Source organism: Schistocerca serialis, chromosome 4 (assembly GCF_023864345.2).
Source record: "Schistocerca serialis cubense isolate TAMUIC-IGC-003099 chromosome 4, iqSchSeri2.2, whole genome shotgun sequence".
In the NCBI taxonomy this organism is placed as follows: domain Eukaryota; kingdom Metazoa; phylum Arthropoda; class Insecta; order Orthoptera; family Acrididae; genus Schistocerca; species Schistocerca serialis.
Genome location: NC_064641.1, coordinates 971,937,933 through 971,962,818, shown reverse-complemented (window position 1 = coordinate 971,962,818; position 24,886 = coordinate 971,937,933). Strand labels below are relative to the sequence as shown.

Here is a 24,886-nt window from a genome sequence, read left to right as displayed (position 1 = left end):
GAAAAATCAAGCAATTACCAGTTTATTACTGGAGGGAACTACTGGGGGTAAAATCATAATAAAATAAGAGAAAGCAGAGTTCACACAGAAAGATTTAGGTTTGTTATTCCTGCGCGCTCTTCAAGAGTGGAACGGTAGAGTGGTAGCCTAAGTGTGGATCTATGAACTCTCTGCCAGGCACTTAATTGTGAATTGCAGAGTAATCGTGTAGATGTCAAAGGGACATACAGAGTGTACATAAAGTCCAGGAATACTTTCAATTATTTATTGTGCAAGAACTAAACATTGTACAGATGTCATACATATTGCATTTTGAAGAGAAACTATGAAAGTTTTTTGTACAAAAATTCGATGTGCAAACCACGAGTGGTTATCAAATTCTTGCCGTACCCGTCCCAGCACGGCATAGTCGACTGTGGCAGTCGCTTCCCGTATTCTCTCCCAGAGCTCTGCTACATCACGTGATAAAGGAGGTACATACACCAGGTCTTTAATGGTCCCCACACAAAAAAGTCACACGGAGTGAGATCTGGCGATCAGGGAGGCCATTTCGTGAAACAGCTGTCCCCTTCTGTAGCACGGCCGATCCATCGATGCGATAGCTCCGTGTTCGGGTACCCACGAACTTCACGACGAAAATGGGGTGGAGCCCCGTCGTGCTGAAAGATGAACGGAAAGTCCGATTGCATTCGAGGCATCAGCCATCGCTGCAACATGTCCGGGTAGGAATGTCCAGTGACAGTGCTCTCGACCAGAAGAATCACCCGTACAGTTTTCGACATGACGAGGCACAAAAAAACACTTACCTTTGGGGAATCACGCTCAAATTCAATGCATTTGTGTGGATGCTTTGTAGCCCAGATTCGACAGTTACGCCTGTTCACTTTCCCATCAGTGTGAAAAGTAGCTTCACTGTTAAAAATTTAGCGATCAACAATGCCATCCGCATTCTCATTCAGTTGTTGCAACTGTGAACAAAACTCAAAATGCTCATCTTTGTTGTCGCCATTGAGCTTCTGCACTAACTCCAATTTGAACGGTTTCACAGACAGCTTCTGTCACAGGACTTTCCGCACTGTCATCGGAGCCATTTTGAGTTCACGGGATGCGTGACCTACCAATTTCTTTGGACTGCTTACGAATGTCCCTCATATGTGCTCCACATTCACTTCACCCACACTGGGACATCCGCTCGTCTTGCCGGGCACGAGAAATCCGTCTTAACGAATTTGCTGTGCCAGCGGTAAATAGCCTTCCTTGTCGGTGGCTTCTTACTGTACTCGGTTCTAAACATCTGTCGAACAGCTGTAGCACACTCGTTTTTGTCAAACTCCGACAGAAAGAAAGCTCGCTCTGCACCTGAACTCACCACATTTGCGACTAGTGCCAACTATCGGCAAATTACCCAACTATGCTGTGGCGGTATATGTGAAAAAAACTTTCAGGTTTTCTCTTCAAAATTACATATGTATGATACCTGTACAATGTTTAGTTCTTGTGCAATAAATTATTTGAAGTGTTTTTGGGCTTTATGTACACCCTGTATATTGCAGTTATTTCAAAATGACGGAGCCTGCACAGGACAGAATAACTGTAGTGTGAAGAGCTGCATCAAACCAATCTTCAGACTGAAGACATCAACAACCATATCTCCTAATCTATCTGTGCTATGTGTGGATACTGTCTGCAAAACATGTTGAAAATAGAGTTAGTAGTGAAGAAGTAATAGAGTAATGCCTGATGTGGATGTTTCACTGCATGAACAGTGAAAATGTGATAAGTGATGAAATTTTTTCCTTTCATTATTTTGTGTGCGTGTGTGTGTGTGTGTGTGTGTGTGTGTGTGTGTGTGTGTGTGTGTGTGTAAGTATACAGTCTGGGTAATTTGTGTGCTGTGTGTTATGCAGCCTCAAGATGTGCACAATTTTGAACTGTAATACTTGTTTTATTACATTAAATCTTTGACTTAGGATTATACCTCTCAATGGGTATATTATGACAGCATTTTCTTTTAAGGTCAGACAGTAATTATATGAAGTACCGAAAATCAATTGTTTGTTGCCCCTGTAGGCTATTACGCAGCCAATCTGCAATGGGGACCATTATCGTGTCAGCCATTTAGTGATACGGATTTCAGCAGTTTCAATTAAAGCAAGCAAAAAACAATGCCACAGATATCTCTAATAAGCCAACCAGAAACTGTTTCATCCACAAAACAACACTGCAACCTATTTATACAGAAGCAATGCCAAGCTGGTTATTTCGGCTCCTAATACCCAATGTGAGTATTTGCAAGCACAGGAAAAGTGATGGAAAGGTGAAGAGAAAGCTAACAGTCTGAGCAAACAAGACTTGGTGGCTGCCAGTTCACTGACCCCTTCTGAAGTACACCCACAACTCCCACACTCATCCATCCCATGCACCCGCACGCAACTCACTCGCACGCGACTGCCGTCTCGAGCTGCTTGGGCCAGGGTGCAAGCTACTGCTGTGCAAGATGGGAGAAAATCTGGGTGGTGGGAGTAAGCTGGGGGCAGGAATGGGAAGGGATGGCAGGATAGAAGTGGGGGACGGTAGAGTCCTGCTTGTGGGAGCATAAGGGACAGGCTGGGTGTAGTAACCAAAACCAACTGCGGGAACGCCTTCGGCTGCAGATCGGAGCCACCAGGTGGGGAAGCCGCCGGCGGTGGAGCACGCAACACCGGGTAAACACGAGGACGAGTCAGACGACAGACCAATGACAACCGACAACAACCGACCACGACCGACTATGACCGACACAACGAGGAAGAGATAAACAATGGGGGCTTGTAGAAACCACAACACCAAACACCGACAGTAAATCCACTCAGAACCAGAGCCAGGCAAATGTCAACAATGAGCAATGACCAGAACGCAGTACTGCAGAGAGAGAAACGAAATCCAGAGCGAGTACCAGACTGGCCGGACTAGGGCAGAGCGGGTACCTGTACACGAAACCGGAGAGAGCGGCTATTGGCCGCTGTCTGCGGTGGTACCCTTCCTGCGCGAGAGCCGCTGCGCGGAATAGCCGCCGCGGACATGGAGCCCTCTACGGGCTGACCACGTCCATTTGTTCTGGTGCGTGTTCGACTTCCACAGCGGGAGGTACTAGAGTGGGGAGAGGGGAGGGCAACTAGGTGCAGTCGGCAGATTAGAGAAGGGGCACGGGGTGGGAAAGGAGAGTGGAAAAGGAAGAAGTGCAGTGCTGAGGGGTAATGAGGAAGGGGACAGGTGGGTGAAGGACAATGGGCAATAACTAATGAAGCTTCAGCCTGGGAGGGTTATTGGTACTCGGGATGTATTGCAGGGAGAGTTACCACCTGCAAAATTCAGAGAAACTGGTACTGTTAGGAAGGACACAGTTTGCCGCTAGTGGTTCGTGCACACAGACGGCCTGACAGTTGTCGTGCCTACTTAGAAAGCAGCACAGTGGTTGCGACTTAGCTCATAAATCACACGATCGGTTTCACAGGTAGCCCTGCCTTCGATGGGATTAGGTAATGCTTGTGACCGGAATTTCATTTATTATCATCCTTTGCATCATTTACATGATATAGGAAATGTCATAATACTGTCCAGGATATGCACAGCAGAATATTACAAATTTCTATCAAACACATAAAATTAACATTGTATAATATGTTGAAAATTAAAACATGCTCCTTTAACATGTACCGTATGTGATGAATTTATATATATTTAGTACATTTTCGAAAACATATTGCACATAATTTAGAGTTAAAAGAGTATAAAGGAGACATAGAATTGACAATGAGAACAACATGATATTGACAATACAACTATCAGTTAGTGACTTAAGGATTCAAAATATTCCTCTATGCTATAAAAACATTTATTTAGCAGATACTTTTTTAATTCCGACTTAAATTTTCCTTCATCTTCTGTTCGCCTGATGCAGTGTGGCAGAGCATTATAGAGCACCCCCTGTTAACTTCCCAGAATTTCTTAAGCTCGAACCTTGCCTCACCGTAATTTAATCCACAGTGGCTCACATGTTTTTGAGTTTTTGTTTTCCTTGTTCTTTCTACATGCAGATTCTTACAGATATGTGTATTGTAGTCATGAAGATCTGAATTTACACGTAAACTACTCGAGTGTGTTCTTGTATGCAGTATGCTTTTTAATATGTGCAAAGATGGTACTGTAAGTATGTTTAGCGGCATGAACAAGGGATTGCAGTGTGTTTGTGGAGAGCTGTGTGTAATAATTCTAATGGCCCTTTTCTGTAATTTAAAAACCTCTCTCAAGCGACATTTAGTTGCACCCACAATGTTATTCCATAGGATATAATAGAATCGAAATACGCCATATACACTAATCTTGTACACTCTGCACTGCAAACTCTGGAAATTATTCTCAGTGCAAAACATGCTGAACTGAATTTGTTTGGATATGTATGTGACACGGGCTTTCCAGCTCAAGTGTTGATCAATGTACATGCCCAAAAATTTTGTACAGCAGACTTTCTGTCTGTCTTATTACATAAAACCACTGTTGCACCCTCTTCACAACTTTTTCAGCTGTACTGAATAAGGATTTGCTGTCATCACTTATAATTATGCTTGTATCATCTGCAAATAACATAATTTTTGATGATCTGTTCGGCCTTTCAATGTCATTTATATAGATTAGGAATAATAGGGGGCCACTATCTTATGCGTATCCTCATTTTTGAATAATGGTTTAACCTTAGAAATTTTCAGCCTTTTGGGGAACTCACCTTCACTGAATGATAAATTGACAATATCTACCAGTGGTTCCAAGATTTGTGAGCCGACTTTTTCTATTATTGTCACTGACACTTCATCCAGTCCTGCAGACATTTTAGATTTCATACTGTTAATTACTTTCAATATTTCATATGTATTAGTGGGACTTCTTATCATGCTACTGACTACTTTTGGTGCTGTTGTTTGGTAAGGCTCTTGCTTAATTTGTCAGGTACACTTAGAAAGTAGTTGTTAATGTAATTGGGCAAGACTTCCTTCTTTATTTCAATGTTATCACTAGATTTAAGTACAATATCCTGGTCTTTAGAGCTTTTTCCTATTTCTCTTTTAACAATTTCCCATGTGGTCCTTGATTTATTGTCTGATTTCCTTATTAGTCTATCATTACTTAATACTTTTGCTAGGTTAATTATCCTTCTATATGCCTTTTTGTAGTTACTAACATATTTTTTTAAAAGTAATGTCGGTATTGGTTTTCATTTCAGTGTTTAGTCTTTTCATAGTCTTGGAAGAGTTTTTAATGCCAGACATGAACCAAGAATTTGTGTGTGTATGGCTAGATGAGTTGATTTTAACTAATCTTTTTGAAAAGCACATCTCAAAATCTGTCATGAAAAGAGAGAGAGCATCTGTATCAGTTTGTGACAATACTTCTGCCCTAGATTGGTTAGTCAGTGTGATACCAAACTGGTTGCAGTTTTCGGGAGAGAAAATTCTCTTATACATGTGATGTACTGTTTTTGTATGTATTGGAACTGTGAGCACTTTAATAATAAGTGCATTATGATCAGATATTCCTAGGTCGATATTCAAAACTTCTGTATCTGGGCTTTCTATATTTGAAATTATATTATCTATGAAACTTTTTTGAAGTGTTTGTTACCCTTGTAGGACTGTTTATGTTAGAATATAGGTTGAAACTATGTGAAATATTGAGGAATTTAATTTTAAATGAACTACCTACCAACATATTGACATTAAAGTCCCCACATACAATTACTGATGTCTTCTCATCATGTAAGAAGCTCAGCAGTTCTTGAGTCTACTTAAAAAAATTCTGGGTCATCACATGGTGATCTATACACTGACATGACTGTTATTTTCCTATTTTTTACACTCATTTGCACTGCTGTTGCCTCAAAATGTTTTTCTATGCTCAGGAGTTCAGCTTCGGGTCTGTTTTTCACTTTAATATCTGATTTTACATAAATGCAGACACCCCCATTCTTGGCTTCCTTCCTATAAAAATGATCAACCAAGGTATATGGGGAAATATTAATGTATTCTAATTCATAATTTTTGCACCAGTGCTCTTGATTACAAATGCAATCAACACAATATTCACTGGCCTCAATCTCGAGATCTAGAATTTTATTTTTGAGACACTGTATATTAAGGCTAAGTAATTTTAAGATGTTGCAACTTGGTTGAGAGGACCTCTTCCTTGTATTGTCCAGTGTCAACGGTTTCTTCATATTGAGGCTGGGTACCAAAAATCCTTTAGGGACAGAGGTTTCGTCCATCTCGTCTTTCTTTCTTCTGTATGTGTCGCAACTTTGATGCGACTCGCTGGCCGTAAGCACATTTCTTGCTAGTGATGCTGCTGTATAGTCTGTAGCTGTTTCTGATACTGTTGGAGCTGTTGTGGAGGCTTTATTTGCCTCAGCTACTTTTGTGGCAAGTGAAGATTCTAGTGCTGGATCTGTTGCCGGTGAATTAGTTTCATTTTTATGTTAGAGAATTTCAGTTGCTGTGATGGGTGGTGGTAGTGGTATGGTACGGATATTCTTGTCTTCAACTGCTAACACTGCATTAAGTATTTCTCGACTAATGAATGCTTTTCCAAGTTTATTTCTGTGTAGCTGGTAAAATGACTTCTTTCTGAAGACGGTACATTCACATGTGTGGCATTCGGGAAGCTTCGGCATATTTTTTCAAATTTTCTATTAGTAACAGCGATTTCTTTGTTGACACAAGATTTTTACATCAGATTGTGTCTTTGTGGTATACTTGCAGTATAGAAGTTCACATTTGTAATTTTCTGTAGAGTGCTTCTTAGTGCTCTTGTGGGAAGTTTACCCTCATTCCTATAAACGTCATTAGCACCCCCGATTATTAAACAGTTTCTTCTGGGCTCCAAAAAATGCTCACAGTGTTTTAGAATTTCACTCAAGGGAGCCCCTGGTTTTGTCATTCCACTAACTTTAAACACAGTTTGCGTGTTACACATGATACCAGCTAAGCCCTCTCCATGACTGTCTGAGAGCATGTAAATATCTTCTTTGTTCTTCTTACTTGTGTTCGTCACGTTCTCACAATACGTATGTTCACTGAAAATTATAGTACCGGTACTTCCTCGCTCGTTATTACAAGACTTTGTACTCGACTGGTTTTTAAACTCTGCATTTGGTGAAAGTACTTTGTTTCTTTCGCTATTTTCACATCTTTTAGACTCGTCACAGGTTTTTTGCCACTGGGAGACTGAAGTTTTTCTCGTTACGGTTAACACGAGGGAACTTTTTAGGCCATATGAAGTTATCATTTGGCCCATTTAAAAAAGTGTCACTACACTCTGAATTGACTCCTATCACTTTTTCAAGCTTTGTACGTACAGTTTGGCTGACAAGATCGTATTTTAATGAAGCAGTCACACAGCCTTCTCGATATTCTTTTCGCAAAAACAATAAATCACGATAACTACAGTGCACATTCCCACAGTCGCAAGTCGCATTTCTTTCTTCTAAAGTATTTAAACATTGTCGACGGATCCATTTTTGGGACCGTGGGCATAATTTAACACCATTTCTCACCTTCTTACTACATTTTACACACACAGGATTTAAAAACTCTAATTTTCCGCGGATCTGTCGAGTAGTACGTCTATACGCGGCGCCACCATCTCAGTACGTAGATGGTGATGGAAGAACATACGGAACAGGTCTCACATCTCGTTTTTTTTTTTTACACAGATACGAGCTAGAGGCGTAGGGTAGGGAGCAGAGGCCGTCTAGGGACGGACGAGGATATCGCGTACGTTCGGTGGACAGTGGAATACCAGCTTGGGAGGGATAGTGGGCAAGATGTTCCTCAGCTCGGGGCACGGCGAGAGGTAGCCGAAACCCCGGCAGAGAATGCGATTCAGTTGCTCCGGTCGTGGGCAGCACCGAGTCACGAGAAGAACGGTCCTCTGCGGTCGGACAGCGGGACTCCGGAAGGTGGCGGCTGACCGGAGAAATAAGGCACGGGATATCTGTTTCTGCACGAGGTCGGTCCGTGAAGGCGTCAGCGGGAGGCACTGCTCGTCACTACAGATGCGACGGCCGGGAGTGGCTGGGCTGTTCAAAGGGGACAGGGGTTTCTCTGTACGGAACGGGTGTCAGCTGTGCCTAAGTGGAGGTACTGCTCGTGGCCGGTAAGTTCCGTGTGGTTAGAGGTGCCGAAGTAGCAGCGCTCGAGGTGGAGGACAATATCGAGGAAGGTGGCTTGTCGGGTTGAGGAGTACCAGATGAAAGTCGGTCAGGGTGACAGGAAGGAGGTTGTAGATCTGGAATTTTTCAGGTGTAGCATTCAGTATTGGCAACGCTGTGGGCATCAGGAATGTTAGTGTAATGGGAGGGGGCACCAATAGTGACGAGCAGGCACCGTGCAGTAAAGGAACTGTGGAGAGTCTGAGGAGAAAATGGTCGGTGTCTTTAAGATAGGAGTGTAGGTTGTAAGTAATAGGCTGAGGGTGTTGGTCTACAACAGCAGAGATTCTCTCAGTGGGGGCACAGTAACGGTGGGTGGTTCAGTTCATGGAGCATATAGAAAGTAGGAGTGCAGTGAGTGGGGGAGTGGTGGGGGGGGGGGGATCGGAGGAGGAGGAGGAGGAGGAGGAGGAGGGAGGAGGAGGAGCAGGAGGAGGGAGGGAGGGGGAGGGAGGGAGGGAGGGAGAGAGAGAGAGAGAGAGAGAGAGAGAGAGAGAGAGACTGAGACTCTGGGGAGAGGTTGTGCAAGATTTTAGGAGAGTCTGGAGACCCTGCTAGATTTCTAGAACAGGGTCAATGTGGCACGGTTTGTGGATGGACAAATCAGACAGCTGGTGGAGCCCTTCTGCCACGTAATCCTTGCAGTTCAAAGCCACAGTGGTGGAGCCTTTGTCAGCAGGTAGGCTTGCAAGGTCAGGATCAGTTTTTACATGGTGGATTGAGTTCTTTCTCCAGATGGAAAGTTAGTTTACACGTCGAGGAATTTGGGGAATGACGGTGAAGCGAGGTCCGAGCTTAAGAAATTCTGGGAAGTTAACAGGGGGTGAGTTGGGGGCAATGGGAGGGAACTGAGTCGGCCAGGTCCGACATTAGTCTTTGGTCGAGTCTGGTGGGTAGGGTCGGTAGCAAACAATTTTTTCCACTGCAGAGACCAGGAGAAGGAGAGAAGTTCCTTAAAAAGTCCAGCAGGACTGAACTTTGGAACCAGGCAAGAGGTAAGTCCTTCAGAAAGGACTTTCTGGGGCTAAGTCTTTCGGAGGAAAGATCACGACTGTGTTTCGGGTCTATTTAGGTTCTGAATTCCAGACGGTGGTGGAAGGGAGTTTTTGAGGGTGGGGTAAAAGTACAACATTAGCAAGGCAGGGTTTATCAGCTATGAGGCGACGTGTGGGAGGTTCGGAGGCTTTTGTAGAGGTGGTACAGAGTTGCCGAGCATGCTGTCCGACACGACATTCTTCATTTTAATGACTGCTTCACAGCCTGTGCCACTTGGTTCCTTCCTACCACCACCAGCTTTTTCTGAACTGCACAGCTGGGAACTCTCGCAATATATCCTATGTTCTCGTAACTCTCCTCGCCACAACCTCTGTCGATAATTGTCTTTAACCCACCTATCCTATTCTCTGTCCCCACTCCAGCACTACACAGCCTTCTATTCCACCAATGCACCCACAGTCCTTTTACTTCTCTCCTTTCCCGCACCCCCCTCTCCCCAACTCTCCGCTCTCTGTCTAACACCCCGGCTGCACCTAGCTGCCCTACCATCTCCCCTCCTCATTCCTGTATGTTCCCACAAGCAGCACTTTAGTGTCCCCCACCTCTACGTGCTATCCCTCCCATCCAGTCTCATCCTCACCCCCTCTACCCAGATTGTTTCTCCCATTACATGCAGTTGCTCACAATCTGGCCTCGGCAGCCTGAGACAGTGGGCATGTATGTGAGTTCTATTTGCATGCGTGCATGTGCGGTGTGTGTGTGTGTGTGTGTGTGTGTGTGTGTGTGTGTGTGTGTGTGTGTGTAATCCAGAAGGAGGCCTTTCAGCTGTAAGTTTACTTGTTCAGCACTTTTTGTTTTATCTGAGACTCAGCATCTCCGTTATACGGTGAATAGCAATCTATCAATAGCAATCTTGTCATTACTCAATCCCGGATTTCCCATCTTTTAATAAAAAGAATGTAACACTTACCGAATAGCCGAGCTTCTGGGCGGCGTGCAGGCAGAGATCTGCGAGTCTCCGGCATTTGTCGCAGAGCACGTTGATGACGTGGGGGCTGACGGCGCACCACATGTATACTTTACGCAGGTTTCGGGCACTGCGGAAGATACGCATCGCCTCCCGCTCGGTCCTGCCGCTCTTACAGTTCTCCGAGTTGCAGTGCCTCGAGACCCTGTGGAATAGCAATATGTCGACAGTTCACTCCTGAATAGTATCTCCGACTGGCAGGACAGAGAATTTGTCAACACACTGTGACAGTCTATTTTAGCACCCACAATCGAAGTGCTGTCCCGTGCGAAACCAGAAGTGAACAGATAGGAAAACCAAACAATAACAAACACAAGCACAAAAATAGGGGGGGGGGTGGGGGGGCATATCAGCACAAATGTTAACTTTCAAAACCAGTGGTTCTGATGTTGATGGGAAGGAAGGATCATTAATAGTAGTAATTTCACCTTTATAAGGCATCCATGGAGAAGAAATAAAAACTTTGAGGTTCCTGATGACATTGTAATTCTGTCAGAGACAGCAAAGGACTTGGGAGAGCAGTTGAACAGAATGGACAGTGTCTTGAAAGGATAGTATAAGATGAACATCAACAAAAGCAAAATGAGGATAATGGAATGTAGTCGAAATAAGTTGGGTGATGCTGAGAGAATTAGATCAGGAAATAAGACACTTAAAGTAGTGAAGGAGTTTTACTATTTGGGGAGCAAAATAACTGATGATGGTCGAAGTAGAGAGGATATAAAATGTAGACTGGCAATGGCAACGAAAGCGTTTCTGAAGAAGAAAAAATTTGTTAACATCGAGTGTAGATTTAAGTGTCAGGAAGTCGTTTCTGAAAGTATTTGTATGGAGTGTAGCCATGTATAGAAGTGAAACATGGACAACAAATAGTTTGAACAAGAAGAGAATAGAAGCTTTTGAAATGTGGTGCTACAGAAGAATGCTGAAGATTAGATGGGTAGATGACATAACTAATGAGGAGGTATTGAATAGAATTGGGGAGAAGAGGAGCTTATGGCACAACTTGACTAGAAGAAGGGATCGGTTGGTAGGACATGTTCTGAGACATCGAGGGATCACCAATTTAGTATTGGAGGGCAGTGTGGAGGGTAAAAATCGTAGAGGGAGACCAAGAGATGAATACACTAAGCAGATTCAGAAGGATGTAGGCTGCAGTAGGTACTGGGAGATGAAGCAGCTTGCACAGGATAGAGTAGCATGGAGAGCTGCATGAAACCAGTCTCAGGACTGAAGACCACAACAACAACAACAAGGCATTTATGAGGTCTGTATCTTGGCTGAGGGTCTCCCTGGGTATTTGTCAGGATTATTGTGGGCATCGGGTCCACGAAGTACAGAAATATGCGAACTACAAGTTATTAGCCATCACCACTTTATTTCTATGAAAACATTTATAATAACGTGCTTGCTACACCGACCTGTCATAACATGTGACCTCCTATCATGAACAAATATAGATTTGTCAATACTTCATTGTGAGTTGAGAAAGACACGATTCTGCATCAGAACCACGCGCATCGGCAACTGTTGTGCCTGTGGAGGCAGCCAGTGACGCAACACAACTCCTGTGCATGTGTGTGTGTGTGGGGGGGGGGGGGGGGGGGGTCTGCAATGTGAGAATAAAAGTGCTGAAAACCAAAGCGTAGGTTGAAACGACTGAAGGTTGTTAGACAAGGAGACATTATAATCTCCATCATTCTTTCCGAGCCATTTTGGACACGGCTTATTGAACTGAGTAGGTTTGACTTAACAAGTCTACGTAAGTTTTGTGAAGAAAATACACATTAATGCAATTGATATCTCACAAGTTATCTGGTACAGATTAAAAATGTGGTGTAACAGTTCTTAATAGCAATGCTAAAACAGATGGATCAGAAATCCAACAAGCACATAAAGGCACAACTGTCAAGAATAAAAGGTAAAGGAACGCTAAACCATATTAAATGTTGATAGCACTTGAGATACTTAGACTTCCAAAATTAGACTGTATAATGATAAGCATTTTAATGAATAGGAACAATTACTGCTGGAACACTACTACTACTACTACTACTACTACTACTACTACTACTACTAGTAGTAGTAGTAGTAGTAGTCAAACAAAAGAAGCAAGGGAGATTAGCATTTAACCTACTGTCGACAATGAGGCCACTAGAGATGGAGCTGAAATTCAAATACAGTTTTTATTTTCCTTTGTGCATAGCACAAATTTTTGGAGACTGTCTACTAAAGTTTTTTCTTTCATTTTTGTACTTATTTTACAAGAACCTTCTACAAAGTCAATTATAAGTAACAGGCACAAACAACAACATCAGCTACAAATTTTATACTTTTGTTTTTAAACAAAATTCTAACTATCTTATTTGTTTTTATTGACAATCACCTGTGATTATGCGCGTCATGGGTATATCAGATGCAGAATCTGCCAGTTGTCCACTGTGAATTAATTCCAGAGGTGATACAGTTGTCATGACAAGACAAAGATCATGTGTAGCAATAATTGTTTCTGTATATGTGTACTAAGAATAGACTAATTTCACTGTCAATTTAGCCATATGTATCTGCTTTTTCTTATGTTGAAAAATTTCATATATGAGACAGATCAAGTAAACTATAATAAAACACGATCTCTCTTTCGCATTATTGTTCTTAGAGTTAACGTGTATCACTGTTTCTTATTAACAATACATAAATGAATTTTTCTTTAAAAAGTAAGTAGAGATGAGCCTTTCAACATAATTAATTATTCTGAGACTGTTTAATGAAAACGTGTTGGACTGTTATTGCAGTTTTATGTAATTTGGTATTTAAGTACTGTTGCTGCCGAGAAAGTTTCAGCAAGACCAAAATGTGCTTTTAATTTATTGTCATTTGTTATTTTTTCTTTTTTCAGTTTGTGTGGTTTTGTTGCTCTGAATGAATTTTCAACCTCAAGCACAGTGTGCACCAATTTGAAGTCTAATGGCAGATTAAAAGTGTGTGGCTGACCAAGACTCGAACCTGCCAGAAAGTTGCTTATCAGTGTACACTCCACAGTAGAATCAAAATTCATTGCAGAAACTACGTTTTAGGCAACAGCTGAGCCATTTCTGGGTACGATCATTTCTTTAGGGAGTGTCGAGACTGCGAGGAATGTCACAGAACTTGTGTAAAGTTTCGAAGGTAGGAGATGAGGAACTGGTAGAAGTAAAGTTGTGAGCACAGGTCGTGAGTCGTGCTCGGATTGTTCAGTAGGCAGAACACTTGCCCGTGAAAGGTAATGTACCACTCCGGCACACAGCTGTAACTTAACAGGGAGTCGCAGTAGTATTATAATTACATTCTGTACACTACAACTGCAAACTACAGACTGATTCAAGTTGATTTGTATATAATTTTGAGAGTGAACAATATACTTAGTAAGTTTAATGCTTTGAGTTACAATAGTAAATATGAGAATTGAGGAGGTTATCTGTATAAAAAACTGAATTCTCAACTACATTACAAGCATTTTAGTCACGATGCATACAAGTGGCTAAGAGGTCTGTCAAGATCACAGTACAGGACTGTCGTCATTACCGGGCGATTGTAACACAAACTGTTAATGTTCTTTACTTTTGTTGTTGCAGTAAAAGTAGTACTATTTGGGTGCAACTGACACTTTGCAAAGTGCTCATACACTTTTTTGATTTCACCGAATGCTGTTTTTCAGGTACTACTGCTGCCGAGTGGGTGCTGTTCGACATGCAACTGATTGGAAACAGATTTGCGCAGAAAAACGGAGTTACACTAATTCTGCTACACGGAAAGAGCAACTCGCACGAATATTCGAACTTAGGCTCGTGAATTGACAATTAATGCTACACGGTGTCACTGTCCACTGCGCAAAGTGGTAGCGAAATTTATAGATTCTAAGACTACGTATTTCTTCTCGGATGTTAGGTTTTATACCTAATATCCTAGCAACTGTCACCTTTTTTGCAATCTCCTTTGCTCGGATTCGCACAGTTGAAAATGTGAAGAGGTTACAATTACAGAAGCAGGACAACGCAAAGAAATGTGTCGGTTGGTCGGTAAGGATCGAGGGACTCATGGCGATGTATCAGACTGGGGTTGCCACAAGTTTCCCTGAGTGAAATTCCCTGATTTCCAGACAAGTTTTAGCATTTTCCCTGACAAATTTTGAGATTTCAAGGGTGAAAATTAAGACGTAAGTTAACAATCTGTCTTTGTAGCTACGGTACAAGAAACAATAGTGTAAACTAGGAAATATCTTTAAAAAAACCTTGCAAGCAGATGGCATTTCCTGATGTGAGCAAAAATCTTTAGTACTAACCTCAACATCTTTTGTAATGAACTGTTTTTAGATGGAGAAAGCAAGCCACACGGTATGCGTGTTTCATTAAAACCACTGATATTAATTTATTTCAAATAAATGAAACATTTTTGGTGACAAAAATACGCATTTCCTTGGAGTTAAAAGAGATTTAAAATACCTTCACCAATTTCATAAATAACCTCAGAAAAAAGTAGGCCTCTTGAAAGAAATGTGTAAGATGGGGATGAACTGTGTAAACCAGCTCTGTCGGTGGCTGCCAATAAAAGGTTGGTTCTACTATGTTTGATATCGTGTTACATCTATTATTTTATTTATTTATTGTTCTGTGGGACCAAATTAAGGAGAAGTCTCCATGGTCATGGAACGAGTCAATACATAAAATTATAACACGATATTAGAAACAGATAAAATGAAATATAAAAAAAAAACATATTCAGGTGACAAGTCGTAAGTTTAAATGAAGAAAATCAACAATGTAACACTGGAATTTGCTTAATTTTTTAGCTCTTCCAGGAGCTCCTCGACAGAATAGAAGGAGTGAGCCATGAGGAAACTCTTCAGTTTAGACTTAAAAGAGTCTGGGCTACTGCTAAGATTTTTGAGTTCTTGTGGTAGCTTATTGAAAATGGATGCAGCAGAATACTGCACTCCTTTCTGCACAAGAGTCAAGGAAAAGTGCATTCTACATGCAGATTTGATTTCTGCCTAGTATTAACTGAGTGAAAGCTGCTAACTCTTGGGAATAGGCTAATATTGCTAACAACAAACGACATTAAAGAAAATATATACTGTGAGGGCAATATCAGAATTCCCAGATTTCTGAATAGGGGTCGACAAGAGGTTCTCGAACTTACACCACACTTAGCTCGAACAGCCCGTTTTTGAGCCAGAAATACCCTTTTTGAATCAGAAGAATTACCCCAAAAAATAATACCATACGTCATAAGCATATGAAAATATGCTAAGTAGACTACTTTTCGTGCTGAACTGTCACTTATTTCAGATACTGTTCTAATGGTAAATAAAGCAGCATTTAGCTTCTGAACAAGATCCTGGACATGGGCTTTCCACAACAGCTTACTATCTATCCGAACGCCTAGGAATTTGAACTGTTCCGTCTCGCTTATAATATACCCATTCTGTCTGATCAAAATATCGGTTCTTGTTGAATTGTGAGTTAGAAACTGTAAAAACTGAGTCTTACTGTGATTCAGCATCAAATTATTTTCCACAAGCCACGAACTTATTTCATGAACTACATTATTTGTTACTGTTTCAATATTACACACAAGATCCTTCACTATCAAGCTGGTGTCATCAGCAAACAGAAATATTTTTGAATCGCCTGTAATACTAGAAGGCATATCATTTATTTAAATAAGAAACAGCAGTGGCCCCAGCACCGACCCTTGGGGAACGCCCCACTTAACAGTGTCCCATTGGGACTGAACATCACTGCCACTCTCAATATTGCGGAGAATTACCTTCTGCATTCTGTTCTTAAAGTAAGAGGTGAACCAATTGTAAGCTACTCCCCTTACTCCATAATGGTCCAACTTCTGCAGTAATATTTTGTGGTCAACACAGTCAAAAGCCTTCATTAAATCAAAGAGAACACCTATCGTTCGCAACCTTTTATTTAATCCGTCCAAAACCTCACAGAGAAAAGAGAATACAGCATTTTCTGTTGTTAAACCATTTCTAAAACCAAACTGAACATTTGACAGCAAATTATGTGAATTTAAATGCTCCAGTAACCTTGTATATACAACCTTCTCGATAACTTTAGCAAACACCGATGGCATAGAAATAGGTCTAAAATTGTCAACATTATCAATGTCTCCCTTTTTATAAAGTGGCTTCACTACCGAGTACTTTAATCGGTCAGGAAACCGACCACTCCTAAAGGAAAAGTTACAGATATGGCTGAGAACTGGGCTAACATACATAGAACAATACTTCAGTATTCTGCTAGATACCCCGTCATATCCATGAGAGTTCTTGGTCTTTAGTGATTTAATTATTAACTCAATCTCCCTCTTGTCAGTATCATGGAGGAGCATTTCAGGTAACAGTCTCGAAACACTTTTTTCTAAGAGCGCTATATGATTCCCTGTTGGGACTAGGTTTCTATTTAGTTCACCTGCTATATTCAGAAAGTGATTATTAAATGCTGTACATATATGCGACTTATCAGTAACACGGACATTCCCACTACGCACTGATTCTATATCCTCGACCTGTCTCTGCAGACCAGCAACTTCCTTTACGACTGACCATATGGTTTTAATTTTATCCTGAGACTTAGCTATTCTATCTGCATACCACATACTTTTTGCCTTCCTAATAACATTTTTAAGCACCTTACAATACTGTTTGTAATGGGCTGCTGCATTTAGATTTTGACTGTTTCTAACGTTTTGATGTAATTGCCACTTTGTTCTACAAGATATTCTTATCCCTCTAGTCAGCCACCCAGGCTGCCTGTTAGTGCTAGTACCCTGTTTTAAACGTTCTAACAGAAAGCAACTTTCAAAGAGCATGAGAAAAGTCTTGAGAAGAGCATTATATTTATCGTCTACTGTATCAGCACTATAAACATCTTGCCACTCTTGTTCCTTTATAAGGTTTATAAAGGTCTCTACAGCAACTGGATCAGCTTTCCTGAACAGCTGATGACTATATTTAACACATGTTGCAGCATAAAAATCTTTTAAAGTTAAAATTTGCGCATCATGATCTGAAAGGCCATTCACCTTTTTGCTAACAGAATGCCCTTCTAGTAATGAGGAATGAACAAAAATGTTGTCTATGGTTGTTCTACTGTTCCCTTGCACTCTCGTTGGAAAGAATACGATTTGCATAAGATTATATGAATTAAAGAGGTCTACTAACATCCTCTTCCTTGCACAATCACTTATACAATTAATATTGAAGTCACCACATATAACTAACTTTTTGTATTTCCTATAAAGTGAACCAAGAACCTCTTCTAGCTTTAGCAAAAATGTTGTGAAATCGGAGTCTGGGGATCTATAAATAACAACAGTTACAAGTTTAGCTCCATTAAATTTAACCTCACCTGCACAACATTCAAAGACATTTTCAGTGCAGTACTTTGACACATCAATTGACTCAAATGGGATGCTGTTTTTCACATACATGGCTACTCCCCCACACTGCAAAGAGCTCCTCGAAAAGCAGCCAGCCAACCTGTATCCTGGTAAAGGAAGCCTCTGAATTATCTCCTTATTTAAGAAGTGTTCAGATATACCAATAATTTCAGAGTCAACATCTATAAGCAGTTCACTAACTTTATCTCTAATACCTTGTATATTTTGATGAAATATACTAATTCCCTTATTACTCGGATACCTAAGCTTTGTCAAAAGTGATTCCCTTGTTAGAGAAACTTCCCTTAAGCAGGAATACCTATCAGCTGACTTCAATCTAAAAAAGGTGCAGCTCTAACACCCACTACTGCAGGAATTTTCCCACGAGTGATCCCACCAACCCCACCTATGCTGTCACGTATAAGCTTTGCCAACCTCCCCTTCCCATACCTGTTGAGGTGCAGGCCATGTCTAGTGAGTATTATGTGACTTTTCTTTTGACAAATACATGAGTACATAGTGCACAAGCTGCCAGCAACCAACACAATTTTTCTGATATATAAACTACTTTTGAAGTTATAAAGGCACATTTGCATGCCGAGCGTGAGTTTCCGCGGAAACGCGATATAATAATTAAATAAATAATCAGTGACAAATAAATAAAGCCTATGGCACACAACTGCAGCGCTGTGTCGCTGATAAAACAGAAGCACAATTACGTTACTCTTATGTTTGATTAAGAATAGAGAGCTCTGGTAGAAGTGGTGCGAGAAGCACGTATTTTATTTTATTGTCTGGCACACCGCCATATTTCATGTTATAGAAGAATACTGCGAGTTGCGACCACACTAGGCACTCGATTCTGTAAAGAATTATATTTATAAAAGTAAGTAGGATTATGAACTGTAGGCTTATTCATTGAATATATCTGATTTAACTAACTGTGTAACCTTTTTATGTTTAGTAGACAATCACCTCTGTACGACGTATTGGCATGGCTGGCAAATTATTGTAATATTGAGATTTAGATTATGAGTCCGTACCTACCGCAGCAGTCTTTGGAAACGATTTAATTACGAAGTCCGATTATTCAGTTTTATTTCACGGTCAACTACGAGTAACATTGCCTTTACGAAAAAGCCATTGTCAAGCGTCTGATACCGAATAATTAAACGTCTACGTTCCAGATGTTGTTGTTGTTGTGGTCTTCAGTCCTGAGACTGGTTTGATGCAGCTCTCCATGCTACTCTATCCTGTGCAAGCTGCTTCATCTCCCAGTAACTACTGCAACCTACATCCTTCTGAATCTGCTTAGTGTATTCATCTCTTGGTCTCCCTCTACGATTTTTACCCTCCACGCTGCCCTCCAATACTAAATTGGTGATCCCTTGATGCCTCAGAACATGTCCTACCTTCTTCTGGTCAAATTGTGCCACAAACTTCTCTTCTCCCCAATCCTATTCAATACTTCCTCATTAGTTATGTGATCTACCCATCTAATCTTCAGCATCCTTCTGTAGCACCACATTTCGAAAGCTTCTATTCTCTTCTTGTCCAAACTGTTTATCGTCCATGTTTCACTTCCATACATGGCTACACTCCATACGAATACTTTCAGAAATGACTTCCTGACACTTAAATCTATACTTGATGTTAACAAATTTCTCTTCTTCAGAAACGCTTTCCTTGCCATTGCCAGCCTACATTTTATATCCTCTCTACTTCGACCATCATCAGTTATTTTGCTCCCCAAATAGCAAAACTCCTTTACTACTTTAAGTGCCTCATTTCCTAATCTAAATCCCTCAGCATCACCCGACTTAATTAGACTACATTCCATTATCCTTGTTTTGCTTTTGTTGATGTTCATCTTATATCCTCCTTTCAAGACACTGTCCATTCCATTCAACTGCTCTTCCAAGTCCTTTGCTGTCTCTGACAGAATTACAATGTCATCGGCGAACCTCAAAGTTTTTATTTCTTCTCCATGAATTTTAATACCTACTCCGAATTTTTCTTTTGTTTCCTTTACTGCTTGCTCAATATACAGATTGAACAACATCGGGGAGAGGCTACAACCCTGTCTTACTCCCTTCCCAACCACTGCTTCCCTTTCATGTCCCTCGACTCTTATAACTGCCATCTGGTTTCTGTACAAATTGTAAATAGCCTTTCACTCCCTGTATTTTACCCCTGCCACCTTTAGAATTTGAAAGAGAGTATTCCAGTCAACATTGTCAAATGCTTTCTCTAAGTCTACAAATGCTAGAAACGTAGGTTTGCCTTTCCTTAATCTTTCTTCTAAGATAAGTCGTAAGGTCAGCATTGCCTCACGTGTTCCAGTGTTTCTACGGAATCCAAACTGATCTTCCCCGAGGTTGGCTTCTACTAGTTTTTCCATTCGTCTGTAAAGAATTCGTGTTAGTATTTTGCAGCTGTGACTTATTAAGCTGATAGTTCGGCCCAAAGAAAACAGGTGTTGACAGATGTGAAAAAAAAAAAAAATACGTTCCAGATAAGCAAATACAATTGCAATCACAATCACCATCATACAGATAGAATAATTAACATATTTAAAATAACAATATATTTTTTATTTATTTATTTTATTTATTTTATATTGGCGACTGCGTGTCGGACTTGTTATTTTGTCATTTGTTACATTGTTCTCTTTGTTTCATGTAAAAAATCAACTTTCTGGACCTGGACGTCAATGTATAAGAGATAACAAAATCTGAAGATATTTTCCAATTCTGAAATTTTGCTGGAAGACGCAAAGAAACTTCCAGCAAAATAAGGTAAGACGCAGCATCTTTGCATTAGCAGGCTTGACCAGACGTATAATTCAGTGTATTAGCTTTTCAGTAAATTCTGTAGTGTTTCTTTTCCGCATAACAGTTTCAGTGATAAATTTCATTCTCAGTACTTTTCCCTAAACAATAACGTATGCAACAATACCAATACACGAGTGTACAATATGGCCGACTTCTGTACGATATCATGTAACATGGCCAGCAGCCATTACCAATAATCTCAAATTCAGTTTATATTTTTAAATTAACAGACAGCCATTGTTGCTACGAGCGATTCATGCTCAACTACATTTTATTTTAAAATCAGTGTCAAAAATTTTCTTGAAACATATATCACGTGTGGCATGGTAATAACTAGAAAACAATACGCAAAAATGGAACAGCAAGGACGTACTATTCAGGCGCAATCCGACTCGGACGTGAGACAAGTGTTAGAAAATGACTTTACGACAGCAACCGGTAGTGACGATTCATCAAACATTGACGCAAGTGTTGACGAAAATTTTGACGATAGGCCGTCCACTACAAAAATTTCAAAATCTCAATCAGAGCCCATGTTAATGCATGACGTCACGTCTAATGACGCGGCGGGGGCAGAGACCTTGCAAACGGTAAACATTGCCGACATGTTACAAATGCTAATCAAACAAAACGCAGAAAATATGGCAACCATAAGGAAACAGAACGCCGAAAACATGGCAACCTTAAAGGCACAATTAGAGACACAAAATGAACAGTTAAAAACACAAAATGACGAAATCAAATCTGATCTCATAGCAATCAAGATAGGTAATGACACTTTGTGTAAACGTGTGGAACTTATAGACGCCACGCTGACCAAACAGATGACCGAACTCAGTACTAAATTTTCCCAGCTTAATACGAGACAAGAAAAGACTACAACTGACGTAGCACTTTTACAGACACAAGTAAAAAACCTTAATGTCACGTGTGAAGTTCTTACTGAACAAATTCAAACATATCCTTCAGTACATGACAACCTTGAAAAACGAATTACTGACGTACAGAATAAATTTGACAATGTTGAACAACACCTGACTGACATCTTACAATCAGATGCCACAGCTCATTTTCAAAATATTAATAAAGAATTTCATGATTGGGTTGAGAACAAAGACAAACAATTTGATAGATGCTTACGTGAAAATTTACCAACAATTGTGCACGACTCCGTAGCGCAATACATTACTAATAACAAACAGCTGATCAGTGACGCAGTACAATCCGTTACTGCACCCATGAGACAATTCACCGATCAACTACAGTCTGAATGTAACGAAAATATCAGTCAAAATGTACAGTTCAGAAACCAATATACATTCGAGTATGATACACACATTCCGCACACGACAAATACACAAGAACAAAACACACCACGACTACAACACATACCGCGATGTGGAAGCACAAACACAAGCTATTATCATGGTAAACCACAGCAACATTATCGTAATTACTCGCCAGCTGAACATACCAGTAATTACAGTGGAATAAATCCGTATCACAATGCGAAGGAAGATGAAAGCTTAATGAAACACAGGCAATTTCAGATTTTTATCCCAGAAAAACGAACCATTCATCCGGTGATTTTTCTTAAATCTTTTAGTAACGCATTTCCACGCACTTGGAGTGACCGGAAAAAGATTTCAGATATTGTCGGTTACATCCAAGGCGATGCAGCTGTCTGGGCATACAGTCAAGCTGACATATGTACCACGTACAGTGAGTTTGAGCGTGCTTTTCTGAACAAATTCTGGTCGCAATCCGTCCAGGAGCGACTCAGAAGACAAATTTTAGAACCTGAAACTTTTAACAGTAAAAATGGTAACTTACGCAGATATTTTGAAAAATACTTGAACATGGGACATTTTTTAGACGAACCAGTCGCAACGCGTGATATACTCCGTGCGTTGAAGGCCAAATTGCCTTTCAACATTAAAGAAAAACTCCTACATATCCCGGATGACGATTCAGATTATTTTTTAACAGCCTTAGATTCGGTTGACATGTTACTTGAAGATCAGCGCTTCGCGCGGCAAAACAGCAGCCACAATGTTTACACTAGGGGTATGCAAAACATGCAGGCTTGCCAACTCAATTCTGGCGCGCCCACAGTTGGATACGCGGTACAGCAAAAACAGCAAACTCACATGCCGTCTCAATACGGAAATCAAAATCAACACGCGTATTCTAATACAAACAATAGTTACAACAGTAATAACATTTCATGCGGCAATCCATACAAAAGGCACCGCGGTAATAACTACAACGGTAACAACGGATACAAAGGTAATAACAAAAACACAAACAGAAATAGAAATAATAATAACTACGAGCCAAGACAGCATCAGGGTTGGACTCGTAACCATCAGTACTTTCATTCAAACTCTGCTTTACCACAGCAGCCACCAGGTCAAAATTGGAGCATACCTTACGACCGACAGGTAAGTTATAATGCGCAACAGCAACAACAACCGCAAAAGTTTGGAGATCATAATAGGCAATATCCGAATGTGAATATAATAGAAATGACACCTGATGCACAACCTCAATCTGTGTCAGTACCTAGTACAAATGCTAATCCAACAAACTAGAAACAGTCACTACTTTGCCCCAGGTCGTGGCTGAAGAATTCTTGGGGGGCGACTTCAATGTTAATCAGTTATTTGACACCACACTTGAACAACAGAATAATGATATGCCGAGTAATTCTAAACAAAAACTACCTGTTTTATTTATAAGATACAACCACAATAACAATATATCAGATGAACTTTTACAAGACAGTACACAATGTCGTTTAAACACAAATGAAATTGTTTTAGCATCTACTACTGGTGTAGTAGGTGGGATTCCAACTACTATTATCCTAGATACAGGTGCAGCTGTGAGCGTTTTGTCTTTTAATTTCTATAAAAAGATGTGTGAATTGGAACCTGTGCCTGAGTTTCCTGCCCAAAACTGTAAAATAACTACTGCACTAGGTAATAAGTCATATAGGGTTACGAAGCAAGTTTTTGTAAACGTTAAAATAGGTAATGGAACCGTACAATGGCCATTCCTGGTTGTACAAAACCTTGTGACAAATTGCATATTAGGAATAGATATTATGAGCGAGAAGGACTGCATTATAGACTTCTCCAAAGGTAAATGTATTTTAAATGATAAAGGCAGTGTAATTATTATTGATTTGGACAGGAGAACTCTAAAGCATGACAAACACTGTACAGGGTACAAGGTTCAGTTAGTACTTGACAAAGACATTCAAGTAATGCAAACACACTCATCTGACACAGAGATAATGGACTTGAAAACATTGCTTGATCATAAGATAAGTGAAGCTACAGCTCTCAGTGTACATGAACGTATAAAACTACAGGAAGTGTTATCCAAATATTTACAAGTTTTTACCAAACGATTAGGTGTTATCAACACGTATGTGTACAAGATTGAAGTTAAGCCTCACAAGATCTTCTATCATAAGACATATAACGTACCGTTATCTCAACGACCTGCTGTGTGGCAAGAATTAAAACAAATGTTAGACTGGAAGGTCATTGAACCATCCACCTCACCTTATTGTAGTCCTCTACTTGTTGTCAAAAATCAAATGGAAGCATTAGGTTAGTGTTAGACGCACGAGCTATTAATGAAATAATTTTACCGGTTCACACAAAACCTGAAAATTTAGAAGAGCAATTACAGAAATTTCTAGATGCAAAATATTTTTCCACAATAGATCTCGCTAATTCGTTTTGGCAGGTGGGTATCACTCCTGATTCTCAGAAATATACTGCATTTATGTTCGGGGGGCGAACCTATCAGTTTTGTGTTCTACCCTTCGGACTGAATGTCAGCTCGGGGGTATTCATTACAGCCCTGGATACCGTGCTTGGCGACGATTTAGTTGAGACAGTCACACACTATGTAGATGATATACTGATAGCTACACAATCTTGGAATGAACACGTTGACACACTTCAAAGAATTTTAGAAAAATTTGCACAAGCTGGAGTCACAGCCAACCTAAGAAAATCAAAATTTGGTTGCAGTGAGACAAAGTATTTAGGACATATCATTAATTCACAGGGCATACGTCTGGATCCCAGTAAATTAGATGCTATCAGAAACTTTCCTAGCCCTCGAACTAAAAAGCAGTTAAAATCATTCCTTGGGCTATGTTCATTTTTCAGACGTTTTTTGCCACAACCACTTTTGAACAGTAAACATCTGCTAAATCTACTCAGAAAGAATCAAGTTTGGATCTGGTCGGAACAGTGCCAGAATGACTTTAATACAATTAAACATGCTTTAGTGAATGCTAACATATTGAGCCATCCAGATTTCAATTTAGAT

The 24,886-nt window shown here is 40.4% G+C and overlaps 1 protein-coding gene across 4 annotated transcripts in view; it reads right to left on the bottom strand.

The window, feature by feature from the left end:
• LOC126473633 (uncharacterized) overlaps window positions 1-24,886 on the bottom strand; it is a 128,517-nt gene that overhangs the window by 41,862 nt on the left and 61,769 nt on the right. For all 4 annotated transcript variants that reach the window (XM_050100816.1, XM_050100817.1, XM_050100815.1 and 1 more), the window contains exon 3: window positions 10,206-10,407. In XM_050100816.1, coding sequence (XP_049956773.1) covers window positions 10,206-10,407 — 202 coding nt within the window. The remainder of the gene's footprint in view (window positions 1-10,205; window positions 10,408-24,886) is intronic.